We start from the raw sequence: 16379 nt of genomic DNA, 5'->3' as shown, positions 1-16379 counted from the left end.
CATTTCAGCATCTCCCAATCGCACGTCTCGTTCGACGCGTGGGGTTGCTGCTAATGAGAACGGGGCGAACAGATACGTACTGAGGGAGGGAGTGATTGTCACGAGATGGTACAGTGGCCAACCACGTATCGTACACCGTCTTCCTGCCCCGAGCGATTTCCTCAGTGTTCGGGTTTTCGACCTAAAAATACATCAACACACAATCAATCAAAGAAAAAATGAACACACTGGAGGAACGTTAATCTGAGGGGTTCAATACACAATTCACACAGGACAGTCATTCAACTGAAACGCAACCTTTTTCGCAGACTCATACAGCAGCTTGTACAGGTTGGGCGTCGCGAAGGCCAGCAGCGTGGCGTTTCCTGGAAGACAACCACGTCAGTGCACATAAAATAAACACCTTAACGAAGGAGTGCAGTGACGTACAAGGATGAGATTCTTAGTTCATTTCGAAAAAATTCGGCGGACAATTTGGTTACCTTCAACCGCAATATCGACATTCAAGTATGCGACAGCCCTCGTTCCGATAATTTGTATGAGCTCCTGAGAAGAAAAGAAAAAAAAGATGTAGGAACTGGGGGGGGGGGGCACTGTATGACATCATTCTCTTGTAGATTTAGTCATTATCTTTCACACTTGTCAGCATGAACACAAAAACAATTTCTGCAGTTTAAAAACGCACACGGGAGACGCATCATTCGGCTCGTTATCCTTTGCAGATCTCCGTGTGTTAGTGAAGCTACCTCTACCGCAAACAGAGCTGACAAACGGACGAGTCGCTCATTTCTCGGTGCAGCACACCTGTGAGCATTGCTTGTGTGATTATAGTCTTGTTAACTGTTGCCATGATTTATTGATGCCGGTGCTCCATGCCCTACATACTTCATTATAAAACTAATTTAGCACATTGTGAGCCATCATTAAACTCCTATCTGTTCTTGGCTCGGTGTCAGAGTGAAGTCCACGGAGTAATGCCTTGTTGGGGAAAATGATGGGCTTTAAGGGCCATAATGGAAAAGCACTAAATCAAAAGTAAGAGCTTCGGATTCTCTTTAATGTCTCTCACATTACGACGTGCGGCGACGCTGCGATACAATGATACGGGGCCTTTGACACCAATTTCTGAGGAGAATAGTTAGCAAATCGTCTGCAGTGTTTGGATATGACAAGGCAAAATATATTAAAAGCCTTGAATAGTTCTCTGCTCATTAACACACACAATAAATGCCGACTGCAAAGAAAAACATGATCTGCCTCGGTGCATCTCACCAAGACCCTGGCTTTTGCCGCCTGCAGTCATAGATCCACAGCTTTCTCCAAGTTGCCATCCTCTCAAAAACATGTCCCTTTTCAGGACTTCCAACTGAGAAACATCTGGCAGCCACTGGGCAACAGGCAAGGGGCAGGGGTTAAAATGCAATGCATTATGGGAAATCAATCCTCAAAAGATGCAGTAGGACATTACCCAGTAAACAAAAGGGCTTCCAATCTTGTCTTTCCTGACTAAATAATGCAATTGACGGAGTGCGCCAGTGAGATAGTGACCCCGGCGAGTCAGAGGGTGGCGTGTCATCAATAAGCACTAACCTATATGCACCCCAGCTGAACGGATGCACGAGATCTTGCCAATGGACTGCTGGCGGTTCCACACCCAATTCAATCTTCCAACTCTCCAGGACAGCATCATTTTGGACTTTCCTCTCCTCGGCACCCGTTGTCCGCTAACCACTTGATTTTGCTGATCAAAACCACACTGGAAATTCTCACTTTTGAGCAGTGCATACTCATAGCTGTTTCATAAGCTCCTTATCAACTGGAACTACAACACGGCAGCCGTCATAAAGAAGGCAAATACCGAAAGTCAGACACCGAAAGAGAACAACGTCCGACACCAGCCTCACCTCAATCCATTCGGTCGACCCGATCAGCCCGTACTCCTCGGCCCCCCAGCTGCACAAGACAATGGATCGCCGCGGTCTCCACCCTGAAAGCCAATAAGAAAATAACTGGATATGTGATGAATCAGGTGGAGCTAAAGCCTAGATCCCCGGACAGAGAGTGAGTTTTCTTTGTAAAGGGTGCGTTTTGCAGTAAATTAAGAAATCCTTCACTGGAGAATTTCAAGTTACTATAACTTTTAGTAATCCTGGTCTGTACTAGAAACTACAAAGATTTCTGTAAATTAGCATAATGAATCTGTCCTCTTGTTAATGTGTTAATACCCACAGGCTCAGCGTAAACTGTCTGATGAAATCTGAAGAAAATATTAAAAATCTGTCTATTTAATCACTGCAAACCCGCTGAATTCAGCCATGGCGCAAGGCATCTCATTATTTTATTTTAATGAATTTGTTTTTCGTTGTGTTTCGGCATGTTTTTCTGTCCTTTTTCTTACTCGTTAAAGAAGCAGATATCAAAAAAGAACCGTGGTACGGAAGGAGAATAATTGCACACTTTTCCCCGGCAGAGATCCAGAATGCAATTTTAATAAGTCTAAACAGAGCTTTAATGAAGCTGTAGCATGCGCATAATTGTTCATAATATAAACGCATTAGGCAGGAGTATTTGTAAAAGGTCGCACATTTATGGCAAGTCTCTCTTATTAGAGCTGCAACGAAGATTAAAATAAATAAATCAACCATTAGGGGAGCCAAGCATTGTGCCCATCATGTACTGAGTAAAAAGAGGAGTCAGTGGGGGGGAAAAGGTTCCCAAAACAGATGTGTTTTACCTCTATGAGTTGATTACACTGTAAAACCGAGGTGTCAGCATCACTGATCCAGTTCAGGCCCAATAAGAACACAAGAACAGTTTGATTTTGCTTGTTTTGGTTCCTCAAGTCCAAACTCATCAGCTGACCACCCCCAGGATGCAATCCCCGACCTGTCACTCGGCCAATCAGCGCGGCTCTTACCATCCTCCAGAAGCTTCCCGAAGGCCCGGCTCAGCTCCATCAAGGCAGCTGAGGCGCTGGACGGATCCACGGCTCCGAACACCCAGGCGTCGCGGTGGCTGCCCAGGACGACGTAGCGATCTGCACACGGAGACAACGCACAACATTTACGGAGCAATTGTGTGCTTTAAGAAAGTGGTTTGTATGCTACTATAGGTTTGTTTTATGTCTGTTGTGTATTGGGATACATTTCCTCTTTTATTTATTGTTTACGGGTCGAATGTGACAGTCACCTGGCTCGTACTGTCCTCGGATATATCCAATTACGTTCTTTGTCATTCTTCTCTCGTTGTAGGTCTGTACATACAGCTTAATTTTGCTGAAAAACAAGTTTGACAGGTAAATTTCTCTGCAACTTCTCAGCTAATCTGCTAATCTCCTTAAAAAGCAACAACAGCAAATACACCCTATGACAACCATAGATCCACAATGCTGCTGAAACGATAACTCCTAAAAGGCTGTTAATCTTACAAATCATAAGGTCACAATGCGGTCTTCACTGCGATTGTAAAGTAAACTTAAATTGGACGCTGTGGGATCCGTAAACGCCATCAATTTCTCATCATGGCTGACAGACTGATGAAGAGAGTTGCTATTTCAGGATGACGGAGGATGAGCAGGCCGGCCGGGGAGCGTTGCTCAGACTGCAGATCAGCCCTGCGTTACTGCGGGTAAATTACCGGCTGCAGACGACAGCTGCAGTCTGAGTGAGCGTCCGTGGGTTCGCAGAGAGGCGTCGCTCCCATCTTCTGTCCAAACATCTGCATGACGCCGGATGTTCACACCCCTCCCTTCACCACTCAGTCTGTGTGCGAGTTCTGCGTCGTTTCACACAAACACTCTGAAGATGCCATTACTCCCCTAGACTCGGCAAGGTGTTGAAGTCTCAAGCGACCAGTCTGGCATTACGGGTCTTGCTCATGTCGGTCTTCCTGGGAGCCCCTCTTGCCCAAAGTGGGGTATATTTCAATATTGGCCCAGAAATTTAGATGGCTTGGTTGTTTAGCTCTTTTTTATACTGTCCCGTATACAACAATTAGCAGTAACTTTAATATACCACCTGCTTGTTAAATAGGAGCCACAAATATTCCAATAAGGTGACAGATAGGGATTTATAATCCAGACATCTGCACATCTTGCTAATTGAGGCTCAATTGCTACTTGACCACGGTTCGATGATTTCGGAGGGGCATTTGTAAATCCTGGCCTCTGGCTCACAGCTAGCGATACTGTATAATGAGGGTCTCACTGCAAACCAAGAGGTTTCGATCCCTTTTCCTTTAAATCTTTCCACAGACTCCAAATGGAAAGTTACATACATCACTGTACACATCTGCTGTGAATACAGGCATAAAAAATACAATTTAAATCCCATTTACATTTTTAGAACCAACCTGCAACAGGCAAATATAAATCAATCGCTACATATATGAAAAAAGTAATCCATGAAAAATGTATATGCAGAACAGTAAACTGTAGACACACTTAGAAATTCAATGCATGTCACAGAATAATATGCACGTATGTATAATCGCTTTTGAAAAGTGTGTGTTCATAAAGGAAACAACCCCCAATACAAAGAGAGGAACGTTTGAATCACAGATGAAAATGTTTTCTAGGAGAGAAAAAAAACATAGAATAATCCTATACTTAAAATATAATTAACTTTCTTTGACTGCCTTTGAAGTCAGAACAGTAACGGGTCAAACTTTAAATTCAGGGGCAAACTTTCGAATTAAATTGACAGAAAAAACCCAGAAGGTCTGTCTCCTGTGATTGGCCCAGTCCTCGGCCATGCCCATCTCTTGCTCGCCCCGACAGCGACAGAATAGCGAGAGAGGCGTTCGCTTTCATCTCCCACCGGATTGACTTCCTGCTTTGAAACAAGATCAGATCTCACTCTAACAGGGAAAGCACCTGAATACTAATGCCGAGTCTTCTCATGAGATGAATAAAAATACATGTGCGTCTGACTCATAATCCAGAACTTGTTTAATAAGGTGCTGAGGCAGAGATAGAATCTTACTTTTTAAAAGGGAAATTGGGATCTGGGAAACTAAACAACACAGCAGGGCCTCACAAAGTCCAATTTAAATAAGATGCGAAACAGTTGTGTTTTCTGTTGCTTCCCATGAAAGGGAGTGCTCTGCGGTTGAGAAGCAGTTAAAACCACGAGAGGAGAGCTGAAAAGCACATTAATGGTCACACCCTTCGCATGGTGACCTTTAGAAACCGTGCCTGTTATTTCCCAACAGTTTGATACACAGCTCCCTCCAGCCCTCTGCTCTTCTTCAGGATGATTATTAAATAAACAAAACACCTTATTCCTCAATTCAATCAATTAGATCCGGCCGCAAGACGCCGCCTGCCAATATCAATTAATCCCCGTCAAAGACAAAACGGTCGAGCCCTGAGCTCCCCAACCCCCCGGCTCTGGCGGAGAAGCACGCCGTCCCCCCAGGGGTCAATTAAGTGGAGATGGTAAGTTGGCGTATCTGCATGATGTTTCACAGGTGAGCCGATCGCTAAGTCAGATTGATTGCTGTCAGGCGGCGGCCGGGAGACATTTATCTTCATCAGCATCGCTCTGTGATTAGAAACGTTCCCTCTCAACGTCTAATGATTAATCATTAGGGAATGCCTAGGGGAAGAGTGTCCTGCTAACAGAAGCTCTCAAATGATGGCAAGCTGACAATCCCTATGTGTGTGTGTGTGTGTGTGAGGTTGGTGGGGAACGTGGGTATGAATGCCCATCTTGTTGATTTACAGGTAGGAGAGGAAGCCGTGTTGCATTTTGTAGCCTCTCGACCACACAATGTACAAAGGAAACCGAGGGCGAGGATTAAGGTGCCCTTCGCCCATTCACTCTGAAGACAACATGGAGACGTACAGACAAAGGGACTGTTGTTTCAGTGGCTCACCCAGCGCACTCCAGGAGCTCAAGGTAAATGTCTTTAATGGTCTTTGTTTCCGCAGGCTCGTTCACGTACGGGCACGCGTGTTCTCTCCCCAGATGATGCCTGCAGTGTTGACTGTTCAGCAGCAGAGCAAGAGCAGGCACTGACCTCCACGCCTGGGCCAGCAGCCTGCATCTCCCACAATGCAACGGGACTCCAATCAAACCCTGCTTATCCGAGGAGTCCCCCACCACAGGTTAAAAATAAGAAATGCTAAATAAATGTCCGTGTCTTGCTCTCCTTTACCTGCAGAAGCAGAGTAACTGAAGCCATGATAAGAGCGTCTGCTAAGAAATAAACAATAATAATAATGCATGTGCCTGCCTGCTGCAGGAAAGAAACCTCAGCTGTCTCTAAGAGTTTCACGGTGAGAAGCAGTCCACCTTCTCTCTACCGGCACGAAGGAGCTCAGACTGTGCTGAAAGCAGCAAGGAAATTCAAATGAAAAGCACAATTTAAACCAGGTATCTGTATCAAAAACACAACCAGGAAAGTTCTGATTTTATCTGCTTTTTTGAAATAGCACCACCTTTTTACGCAGATCTGCTTCCCAGTCTGTAATTAAAGCCAGGCAGTCTGGGGACCTGCGCCGTCTCCTGGCCTTATAAACCCTGCGTTCTGCCCTTTTTATTAATTCGCTTGTGCCGGCGAAGTTAATGAAGCGATATTACAGCCTGTATCGCACACCCACTCTATTCAAATCGTACCAGTTATGTGGGTGGCCCAGATTTCTTTTTTTACATTAGTGGAAAGAACAGAAAAGAAAATCTGTCAAATCCAAAATTAGCGCCGACTCAAAATCAGGCCACGGTTACAGATGTATCGATGCTTCGATGCGTCAAGTGCTAGTTAACGGTTTTAACTACCTTTAAAATTAGACTTATTGTACAACGTATTGATATTATCCTGGCATCGGAAAAACCCTTAGGAACAGTCCTCCTGCAGTCTTCCTCAACTGCCGAGACTCCTCTTGTGATATCTTAATATTTCATATGACACGCATCAGGAAAATTCACCCCAATGATTCTCCGCTCTTTAATTTCCCCACTGGGATAAACTGCCATGTCTGTTTCTGCTTCGGTGATAGAAATGCGGTTTATTCATGAGGTACCTAAACAGGGTCACCTTAAAATAATACATCTATAACAGCCTCCCCACAGCAATGTGAGTTTTAGACGCAAGCACCACCAATCTGATGTGTTTTGTTTTTCATTTTTGTTTTTGTTGCGTTTTGATCGTTACCGAGCCCTTCCTGAGAGACACGTAGAAGTTTATTAGAAAAGAAAGGCATATATAAATAAATAAATACACTAATGAATAAACACACAAAGATGTACAGCTGCTGAAGAAGCATGCTGACTTTGGGGGGAATATTAATGATGCCCGCGCTATTCTCACCACAGTGGGTGTGTAGACGCTTGCTTTGTGCTTTTGCTCGGACTACAATCTCCCTCATTTCACACACACTGGACAGAGACCACGTATAAACACTTGTAACGCAATCAAAACAGCTCCCCGGCACATGCTATGACAGGAAGCGAACCCAGCCAGCGACATGCAAGAGCGAGAAGAGTCTGGTATCTGTGGGCTCCTTTCAGCTCTTTGGATTTAGTATTTGAGCCCAGCAGCCTCATGGGAACTCCATGATGGGATTAGCCACAATCCTTGCGTTTCGTTTTCTCTGACGTGTCTGTATATCTATATTATCTTTGTATTATTTTAATAACTCATGAACTTGTGAAAGAATGTGGGATTGACACATATCACACTATAGGAACCACAAAAATACTCTGACTGAATATAGACACAGCTTATACTACAACTTCAACGTCACAAAGTCTCCAATCCCCCCAAACCACCCCACCAACTAACTGCCACACATCAAACCATGTCCAATCTGTACATGAATAAACGCCTGCCTCGTCACTTGTACATGAATATATACCCGTGTCTGCCTCTCACTGCTAGATATTATAGACAGCGGTCTTCTAAACCAGAACCTACAGCTGGCCTACAACCCTCACCTTCGCTGGTGGCATCTGAAACGCTGAGACCCCCGTTGTGCGGAGACTCACACCTGCCGCCAGGCACCGCAGAGCCGAGAGGCACGGACAAGCTCTGCACCCACCGAGTCCTGAACGGTTCGCCTTGAAACAATCTAGAGTTCAGGTTCGGGAGGCCGAGATAAGATTGGTGCCATTAGCATTCAGACACACCGTTATCTCTCTCTTCTCAGCAGGCTCTGAAAACCTCAACACAATCACGTCCTCCCAGAGCCGATAAAAGAGTTTCGAATTAAATTTTACTTTCGGAGAACAGACTTCAGTTGAACTCTCCTCAAACACGGTAATCTCGCAGGGGGATTTATTTCCATTTTAAACATCATTGTTGTTGTTGTTGTTGTTGTTGTTTTGTATTTTAATTCTAATTACTCCCACAATATGCCAGCGGGGAGATTACTGGGAGTCCTGGTGTTTTTATTATTTAGCTTTAATGAGCAAGAAGTTATTTTACTGATTTCATGTTTGATTTTTTTAGGAGTGGACAACGCAGGGAGGGGGAAGTATGAGAGGGCTCTTCGAAAGCACTTTGTAAATAAAATATGAATGGGATGCCATGTCATTTGCATTTTAAGTGGGACAGAGATCTTTTATGCTGAGAAACGGAGGAGGGAAATTAGGCAAGCTGCCCATTTATCATCTAAAGGTCTGTAACTTAAGAAAAAAGATACGTGTTTATAGCCAAAATGTAAATCTCTGTAGTCTTTGCGTCCGTCGTCACAGATATTAGAAAGAAAACCAAAGTCCAAAGCAGCCTTATTTGCGATAATGGTTTCAGAGAATAAACAGAACACACGTAATATAAAATCGGATACATCTCTGTCTCCAAAAAAAGCAGCATTCCCAGATAGGCTATTATTTTCCATTTCGCGAAATCTCCAGTAATAAATTATTCAATACGAAACAATCTTCAAGCATTGTTAATTTACTTCAAAGCAATATCAGTTTCTTCACTTTATTAACGTGGGAATAACAGGAAGCGGTCGTATAAATAACTTTTATTGCTTTACCTCCAATGTCTTTAATTTTATACGTGCATGTGAGAGAGACAGAGACGGAGAGTTATATAAATTCTTGCAATGCATTATTAAACAATATAAATAATATAAGCGTTTCATCAAATGCAAATTGAGCAATACCGAAACTTTGGATGATGCTCTGCAAACCCTAATGTTGTGTCCATCCGAGGAAATGCCGTGCAAAACCTGGATTTGTGTTTAAGTATCTGACACCAGATATCACGGGATACCCGATACCGGAATACCGTAGTTTGAGCCGCGCCGCTCAAATCTCGGCCCCGCGGGGCTCCACGGAAGAGGGAGTCAACCGTGACGCAACAAACGAACCGCAGGGAGCGCGGGCTTTGTGTCACCGGGACTCCTCTCGGCGCAGCGTCAAGAGCCGAACCCCCTGCAGGACGGCAAAGATTGGCGGTGCTTGACAAATAAACACAACCTCGAGAGTCGCCTAGTGGAGTCTGATTATATTTTGCCTCACACTGTTCATAACGAGTACAAATGTTGCGTTAAAATGCATCGCCCACCTGTTCTTATGAGGCTCAGCGAAGCCGGGACCCAGGCGGTAAGTCACGTTCAGCTTCCCCCGCCACGCGCCGGCCACCTCCGGCCCACCCATGATCCTGGGGAAGAGAGAGACCCTCGATGTTAGCTCGGACACAGAGAGAGACTGCAGGTGTGATCATTGCCGTTGGGTGCTGTGAAATACCTGAGGTACTTTATGGCATCGTCGTAGCCAATCGGGGTCACGGGGATGGCGGACAAAGCCTGGTCTCTCGCCTGATCCTGGTAATAGGCAGAATCTTGGTATAAAAGCAGAGGAAGAACAGAGAGAAGAAAAGGTAAACGGCCGATTCAAACTGATTGGATTGAAATTGTCTCCCGTTGGGCACAAAAGCAGAGACGTAATTGGCCGTTCTGAAGGCTAGTTTTTGTCTTTATTATTTTAGTCAGACAGGACAGTCAGTCTGATATTTCACAAGAGGAATCTGCAGATGTTGGCCCTTAGTCCTCGAAGGCTAAATCGACAAAAACAACATTAAAACAACTAGAGTTCTCAGTAATTGCTTTCATTTCCTTTCCAGAGTCTGTTCTGAAGAGCGCCGCATAAAACAGGCAGTGCGTTCGAAAGAATGTAGGGCACACTAATTTGCAATGAAAGGACAGAGAACACAGCCTTTTGGTGGCTGATTAGACAAACTGTATTAAATTGGGAACACGTACCTACATCTCTTCCTTTCTTTGGTTGGGTACAGTTCAGGCTGTTTACTGATAATTAATTAAGAATACGATGTCCTGTCCACAACAGCACACAACTGTTGCAAATGCTTGTCTAATGCCAGTAAGTTATTATTAATTTTAAGCTGTGCCTTAAGTTAACTAAATTCAAAGTATTTCAAAACTGTAGAATGGAGTGGATTATCAATTTAAATATGCCAACCAGCTTGATCAGAAACTCTAAATAAGCATAATTTTGGATTGGAAACCTCAAAAGGAAACTCAGGGTGGTGCTGGTTGGCCAACAGGGGGAATGGGCATCTTCTGGATGAGATGTTTAGACAAGGTCCCACTGTCAGTTACGATTCGACAACACTATTCACAGGAGTGGAGACTTTTCAGGCTGGCCTGCCTCAATTAAATCACTTCAGTCCTTTCAACTCATTCTTCTACGTCTCTGGTGCAAATATCTCGGACTAGTCCAACTCCAGTGGGCCGTACTCTGAAAATACTCGAGATTCGAACGCCTGAACGACTGAAAGAGATGGGCAGCTCTTGCACATTTTCATTTCACCGACTTAATTGCAACAGCGCTGGTCTGACATAGCTGATAACAGATCATATCCATATAAAAAGAGGGGAAGAGGCAGAAAACAAAGCGAGGATTGTTATTGCCAGATGACGAATGCTTTTCAAACGAGGCACGATTCGTCCCTTTCGATTCGTGCCTTTCACTCCGTCCGCGGACGAGATGTACAAGATACGAGCCGATATTCAAGTGCTGCGCTTTGATGAAATAATTGAATTTCACGAAACAATCGGGGAGAGATTTCAACGCGCCTCTCTCTCCAGGAACGAAGGAGCCACCTCGGTCGTGAAGCAGCGCAGACGTTTCTGATTCAGCCTGGAGAGCCAGAGGAGACGTGGGTTACAAAGGGAACGACAACACAGCATATTGCATATTGTGCGATGCTGCTTTTCCTGAGTAAACATTGCTCATAATTTAAGGGCTTTCAACATACAATGTGAATTCACGATGTTCCCATTGGATTGTGGAGTGTCCCTAAGGCCGAAGTGTGTTATGTGTTGGGGAGTCTATTCGTGTGTCACTCAAGGCAGGTGGGAAGGGGCAGTGAAAGATGCCTGTGGACTGGCAATCCTGTGGACTGAGCTTCCCAAAGCGGAGCAGTTAATTGAGCGTGTGAGTGTGCATCCGTCCCTTAATGCGGCAGTGGCTCAGCTTCACACGACATCTGAAGATGCGAATGTCAGCGTGTCGAGGTAGAAGTTAAGATGACATTTAGAAAGTCAGGCTGCTTCATAAATCCTCCCACCTTTTTAGTGGAGTCTTCGTAACGCTCCAAGCCGTGGCATTCGGTGAGCTTTGCACAGAGCATGTAATTAACCAGACTCTCCCGCCCGGCACGGCTCCAGAGCGCGACAGAAGCGCACACCGGTTTCTCGGGGAAGGTGTGAGGAAGCCGCCGCCGCAGCTGGCACCGAGCAGCGTGATCCGCGAGCACGGCGCCGCTTTGCATGCGTTAACGAAACCTGCAATCACATGTCACGCCGCGAGGAATTTGAAAGAAGAGGCGAGATAATTATCTTGACACAGGGCAGCGCTGTGACAGAGGTGCGCTAATAAAATAAATTATAAAAATGCAATTATTTGTTCTCTCGTGTTTCATTACCAAACCACTGTGTGTTGTGTACGTCTGTTTGCATTTTTAATGATTTCTGTCCTTTTTTCCTCACATTTCAAATCCAATCAGACTGAGAACTGAGCATCATTTACATGCCTATGTGGTTCACTTACTATACGCTAGAATATCTCAAGCTACTCACAGGGGCATCAATGCTAAGGCGTCCAAACGGTATGTATTTATGTCCCGAATCCCAGTTGTAACATTGCATAACACGAGTAGCGCACATAGCACAGAGCAAAAACAAACGAGCAGAAGAAAGCACGAGAAGATGTTTTCTGCTCTCGGCAAAGGACAATCGGTGTCAGCAGAAAATGAGTCAGAAAACCTAGTTATTCGTATATACACACATATAGATGCACACACAAATACATATACTTCAAATAGTTTCCACCGTTAACGCTAGTACCGCCTTCTCTACACAGACGCGTTAACCGGAACATCACATGGAAGTCTGCGTCACCTATTGACGGGTAGAAAGGCGTCAGGGGATCTCCTTCCACCATAAGGAGCGTCCCGCGCTGCACCCCACTGCCCGGCAGCCACCAGTCCTCGGGGTACACCCTGCCACCCCCGTCCACAGTGTAGTCCGCAGGGTCCGAGTACAGAATCACCCCAACGCAACCGTAATCGGAGGCAATCTTTACCTACAAAAGAAAACCGAGGATGAAGCAGCATTTCTCCAACACGTCGGCCGAATTCACACCGACGCCAAACAGTTTACCTTGTCGCCTCGGAAGATCCGGCCGTAGCGCGCCAGGGCGATTGTTCCGTTCAGGCTCATGGACAGGTTTCTGGTCAGGTACATGAAATCCTCTTTGGTCCCATAGTTGACATACACCAGGTCTCCCTAGCAGATCAACAGCAAAATAAAACCAATCAGATCCTTTATTCCAGAACATATCCGGCTTATTTCGGTTCCAGTTTGGTGTAACTACAGTCCACCTCCCCGATATGAGCCAGAAAATGTACTGCAGTTATGTATAAAAAGGCAGCAAGTGAGAGACTCCAGATAACAAATCTCCCATTAATCAGCTCTTGATCCAGCTCCTGACAAAGGAAACCATGAATATGTAATCAGAAACAGTGGCTGATTTGTTTTACAGCTGCAGTGCTTTCGGATGCTGGTAAGCATCGCAGGCAAGTCTCATCTCAGACCCCCGAAAGGTCCCTCCCGAAGGCGATCAGTATCAACAGCTGATAGATGCACTGCGTCTGGCGGAGAGCCCGAAGCTCCGGAGATGTATCGATCGCCCTCGGGCAGATTCCACTTCCTTCTCGGATGCGCATGAGAGATACCCAGACACTCCTCACTCTCAAGTGTAGTAACTCTTCTGGGCGATAAGGAGTCAACTTTAGGGCAACATAATGTCTGTTTGTACTGGGGGGTTGACTGAGAGCTTTCACTTTGACCTCGAGAAGGGCAGAGAAAGCATCATTTTCAGAGCAAAAACTGTCAATTTCCTGGTGGTTCCTGCCCAGAAGACACCTGTACGCTGCGAAAGATCAATTCTAGAGCATTCCCTGCGTACCAATAAATCAGTCTCTTAAGCTACCCCACTCTGATGTCTACTGCTGGCCTTCACATTGTGTGTAATTACGCTGCTCATTTCACCAGTTTGTTTTAATAACCCCGGGCACATTTCTGCACAATTACTGCAATCTAAATTGACTTTAATACGGTGACAGAGAGTTCATATGCCTTTATTTGTACGTCTGGATACATTTTTTATTGCGACGCTCTCGTTTTAATGGGATCAAGAGAGAAGAACAACTCGCTTTGGCAAAGACTGATACAATACTGTGCCATTTGGAAGAAATCCAGTTAAATCCAGTTAAACAGGTTTTTTATTAATTTCTATTATTTTACTCTCTGTCCATTTTAATAGATTTCAGATCTCTCCAATGTAAACTCATTTATTTTACAACCTGGCCAGCCACTTACAGTCACAACGCCAGGGCGAGAGTAGGCATTGAAGGGGTTAACGACCGTCGGGTCGTCCTGGTCCGGTCCGAGTCTCTTCTCCTGCTTGACCGACACTTCCACCTCGGTGCCGTTCTCCAGCTGCACGGCCACGTAGTTGGGGTCGGTGGCGTTGGGGTAGGAGAGCAGCACTTTGTATGGGAAGACCCGAGCGCCGTCCAGGTGTTTCTTAAACTCCTCGAAAACGTAATTGGCCAACTCCTCCTCATCTCTGGGGCTGCCAGCTATGTGTGCCTTCTGTGTGAGGTATCTGCCATCCAGAACAACAGCAAAAAGAGACGGGAGAGAGAGAGGGAGAGAGAGAAAATTGACATGTGATTAGATGCTGGCTCTTACAATGCAGCTGAAGTCCTAATGTACTTAATACCCCTGAAGAAAGTAGAGCACTCAGACAGAGCACTATTTGGGAAATGGATGTACACTCATTTTCTTTTTAATGGCAGAGCTAATACCGGGGCAGCCTGTCTGAGATCCCCAGCTTGAAACCAATTGCAGCCGCGTGGAGACAGGAGAGGAGCATGGCTGTCACAGGAACATTTCCACAGTGCGAGTGACACAGAGCAGGTCTTTCTTCTCGGTCACTCATTAAGAGTCCTGTGCCCGGCCCTTCACAGCTCTGAGGAGGACACTGACCGCTGGACCTCCCTACGACCTCATTAAATTCCCCCCATTGGGGACAAAGAGACAAGCCACTGAAATGCATACGGGGGAGAGAGAGAGACGAGGTTTCTCATAGAGAGTAGCACAGGGAGTGATATGAATAAGTTTAGTGCAAGTTTCCGTCAAGTAAAAAGACCAACAATTACTCTCACTTGCCTAATGTGTACAATTGGGGTAGACGGTGCTATTCAGTAAAAATACTTACAATTAATACATTTGTACTGGTTTATTGGCAAACGTATTGGTTAATTGACATCTATTGGTTTAGCATATGCATTGTTGTGGTGACTCATATCGTGGTGTGTTGCAGATAGTATTGTTTTGCTGATTGTGCTGGATCGATTACTCTGATTGATTGGTTTATTTACTCATTCATTATCGGTTTGCTGCTGCAGGTATTCAAACGTTATTTTAAACAGACCGCCACCCTTCCCAGCACAGCTTCTGCATCACTATTTAAATGTGCATTATTGGCTGTAAAATAATAACATCAGTATGCCATTTGACATTCACTGAAGTGCGTTTGCTTGCTCGAATGGCGGGTCGTGGGGATGTTAAAAAAATCAAAGTTGATTACAGACTTGAGCAGCTGCAGCCAAACAAACCCAGAGTGTGCACAAGTCTCAGAAATCCTTCTACACACACCTTCACTACTTTCCACAAACATAAAGAGCATGGGTTAACTGGGAAAGTCATTTACTTCTGATTAGCAGCACAATCCCTCCGTGCATGGAAGGATCGCAGATTTCTGCTGCTGTGCGCGGCTCGACCAATGGGAGCGCCGGGATTGTGCAGAACTGCGCACATCTGCGCAGCGCAACAGCACGACCTATGTAACAGTTCATTGCGCAGTAGCTTGGCACCCTGCTTTCCAACCGCACCCACCAGCTTACCACCCAAAGACAAAGCACCCATCTCTCCGCGGTGCGACCCTTTACACGGGAAAGTGCACACGGGCCGGTGACCTACTTTAAAGTCCCCTCGATGCGGTCGGGCCGGATTTCCCGCAGGAGTTTCTCTGTGAAAGCCGGGTCTCCGTCGGCACTCATTTCCCAGAACCAGGCGGGCATCGGAGCCGGGGCGCCTGCAAACCTCCCGATCAGCAGCCCAACGAGGAACAGAGCCACCGCGCACAGCGCCGAGATGACCAGGGTCCTCTTCTTCTGCCTGGCCTTGTCCATCGCTCCTGTCCCGGGGAGGGTGATGCTGGTGTGAGGGGTGCACTCGGGAAGGGGGAGGTTTTAAAGTTTGAATTCCTCCGGAGCTGGACTGTCCTCCTCACTGGGGTCAGAGGGCTGGTCTTCAAAGTTCATGCTAAACCAAAGGAGAACAACAACAACCAAAAAAAAAAGGTGCAAAGTGCATAAGGAGAGTCAGTTCACAGACATCAAAGAGAAGAAAACTATGCATGTAAAATAATAAAGGCAGAGAGAATTGAATACACTAATGGGGTCTTTTGTAGAACAAGCTATTTATCTTTATTGTGCATTCATGGAAATGTAAGAAATGTGGTGGGAAAGGAAAGCGATGCCCATTCAATAGAAGAGTGTAAAGGGCATTATTCTAGTCAAGAAGCTAATTGTAAAGCAAATCTGAGCTGATTTTGGAATCGGCTGTTTCAACAGTGGGTTACAAATGTTTATTACAAAAACTAATTCCAGAGACTTGTTTTGAAAGTGCAAACTCTGCCAGACACTCCTAACAGCTTTTCCACCGGATTTGAAGGCAGTGATGCTGTGGTGGGGAGACGCCGAAGTGTCAGGTGAAGAAATGACTTCTAGAGTGGCACCATAATAGTGTGTCTCTCTCTTTCTGTCTCCTGTCA

The 16379-nt window shown here is 45.5% G+C and overlaps 1 protein-coding gene across 1 annotated transcript in view; it reads right to left on the bottom strand.

Moving 5' to 3' along the window:
• Positions 1–15800, bottom strand: part of LOC136716823 (putative N-acetylated-alpha-linked acidic dipeptidase) — a 52033-nt gene extending 36233 nt beyond the window's left edge. The window contains exons 1-12 of the mRNA XM_066694217.1: positions 15524–15800; positions 13856–14144; positions 12635–12760; positions 12374–12557; positions 9699–9792; positions 9517–9612; positions 3190–3275; positions 2918–3037; positions 1905–1987; positions 483–546; positions 298–365; positions 81–181 (exon numbers count right to left, since the gene is read on the bottom strand). Of these exons, the coding sequence (XP_066550314.1) occupies positions 81–181; positions 298–365; positions 483–546; positions 1905–1987; positions 2918–3037; positions 3190–3275; positions 9517–9612; positions 9699–9792; positions 12374–12557; positions 12635–12760; positions 13856–14144; positions 15524–15735 (1523 nt within the window). The 5' untranslated portion in view covers positions 15736–15800. The remainder of the gene's footprint in view (positions 1–80; positions 182–297; positions 366–482; positions 547–1904; positions 1988–2917; positions 3038–3189; positions 3276–9516; positions 9613–9698; positions 9793–12373; positions 12558–12634; positions 12761–13855; positions 14145–15523) is intronic.
• Between the last annotated feature and the right edge of the window lie 579 nt (positions 15801–16379).

This window comes from Amia ocellicauda, chromosome 21 (genome assembly GCF_036373705.1).
Source record: "Amia ocellicauda isolate fAmiCal2 chromosome 21, fAmiCal2.hap1, whole genome shotgun sequence".
NCBI lineage: Eukaryota > Metazoa > Chordata > Actinopteri > Amiiformes > Amiidae > Amia > Amia ocellicauda.
The sequence above is the reverse complement of the archived record's forward strand: the minus strand, read 5'-3'. Positions and strand labels throughout refer to the sequence as shown.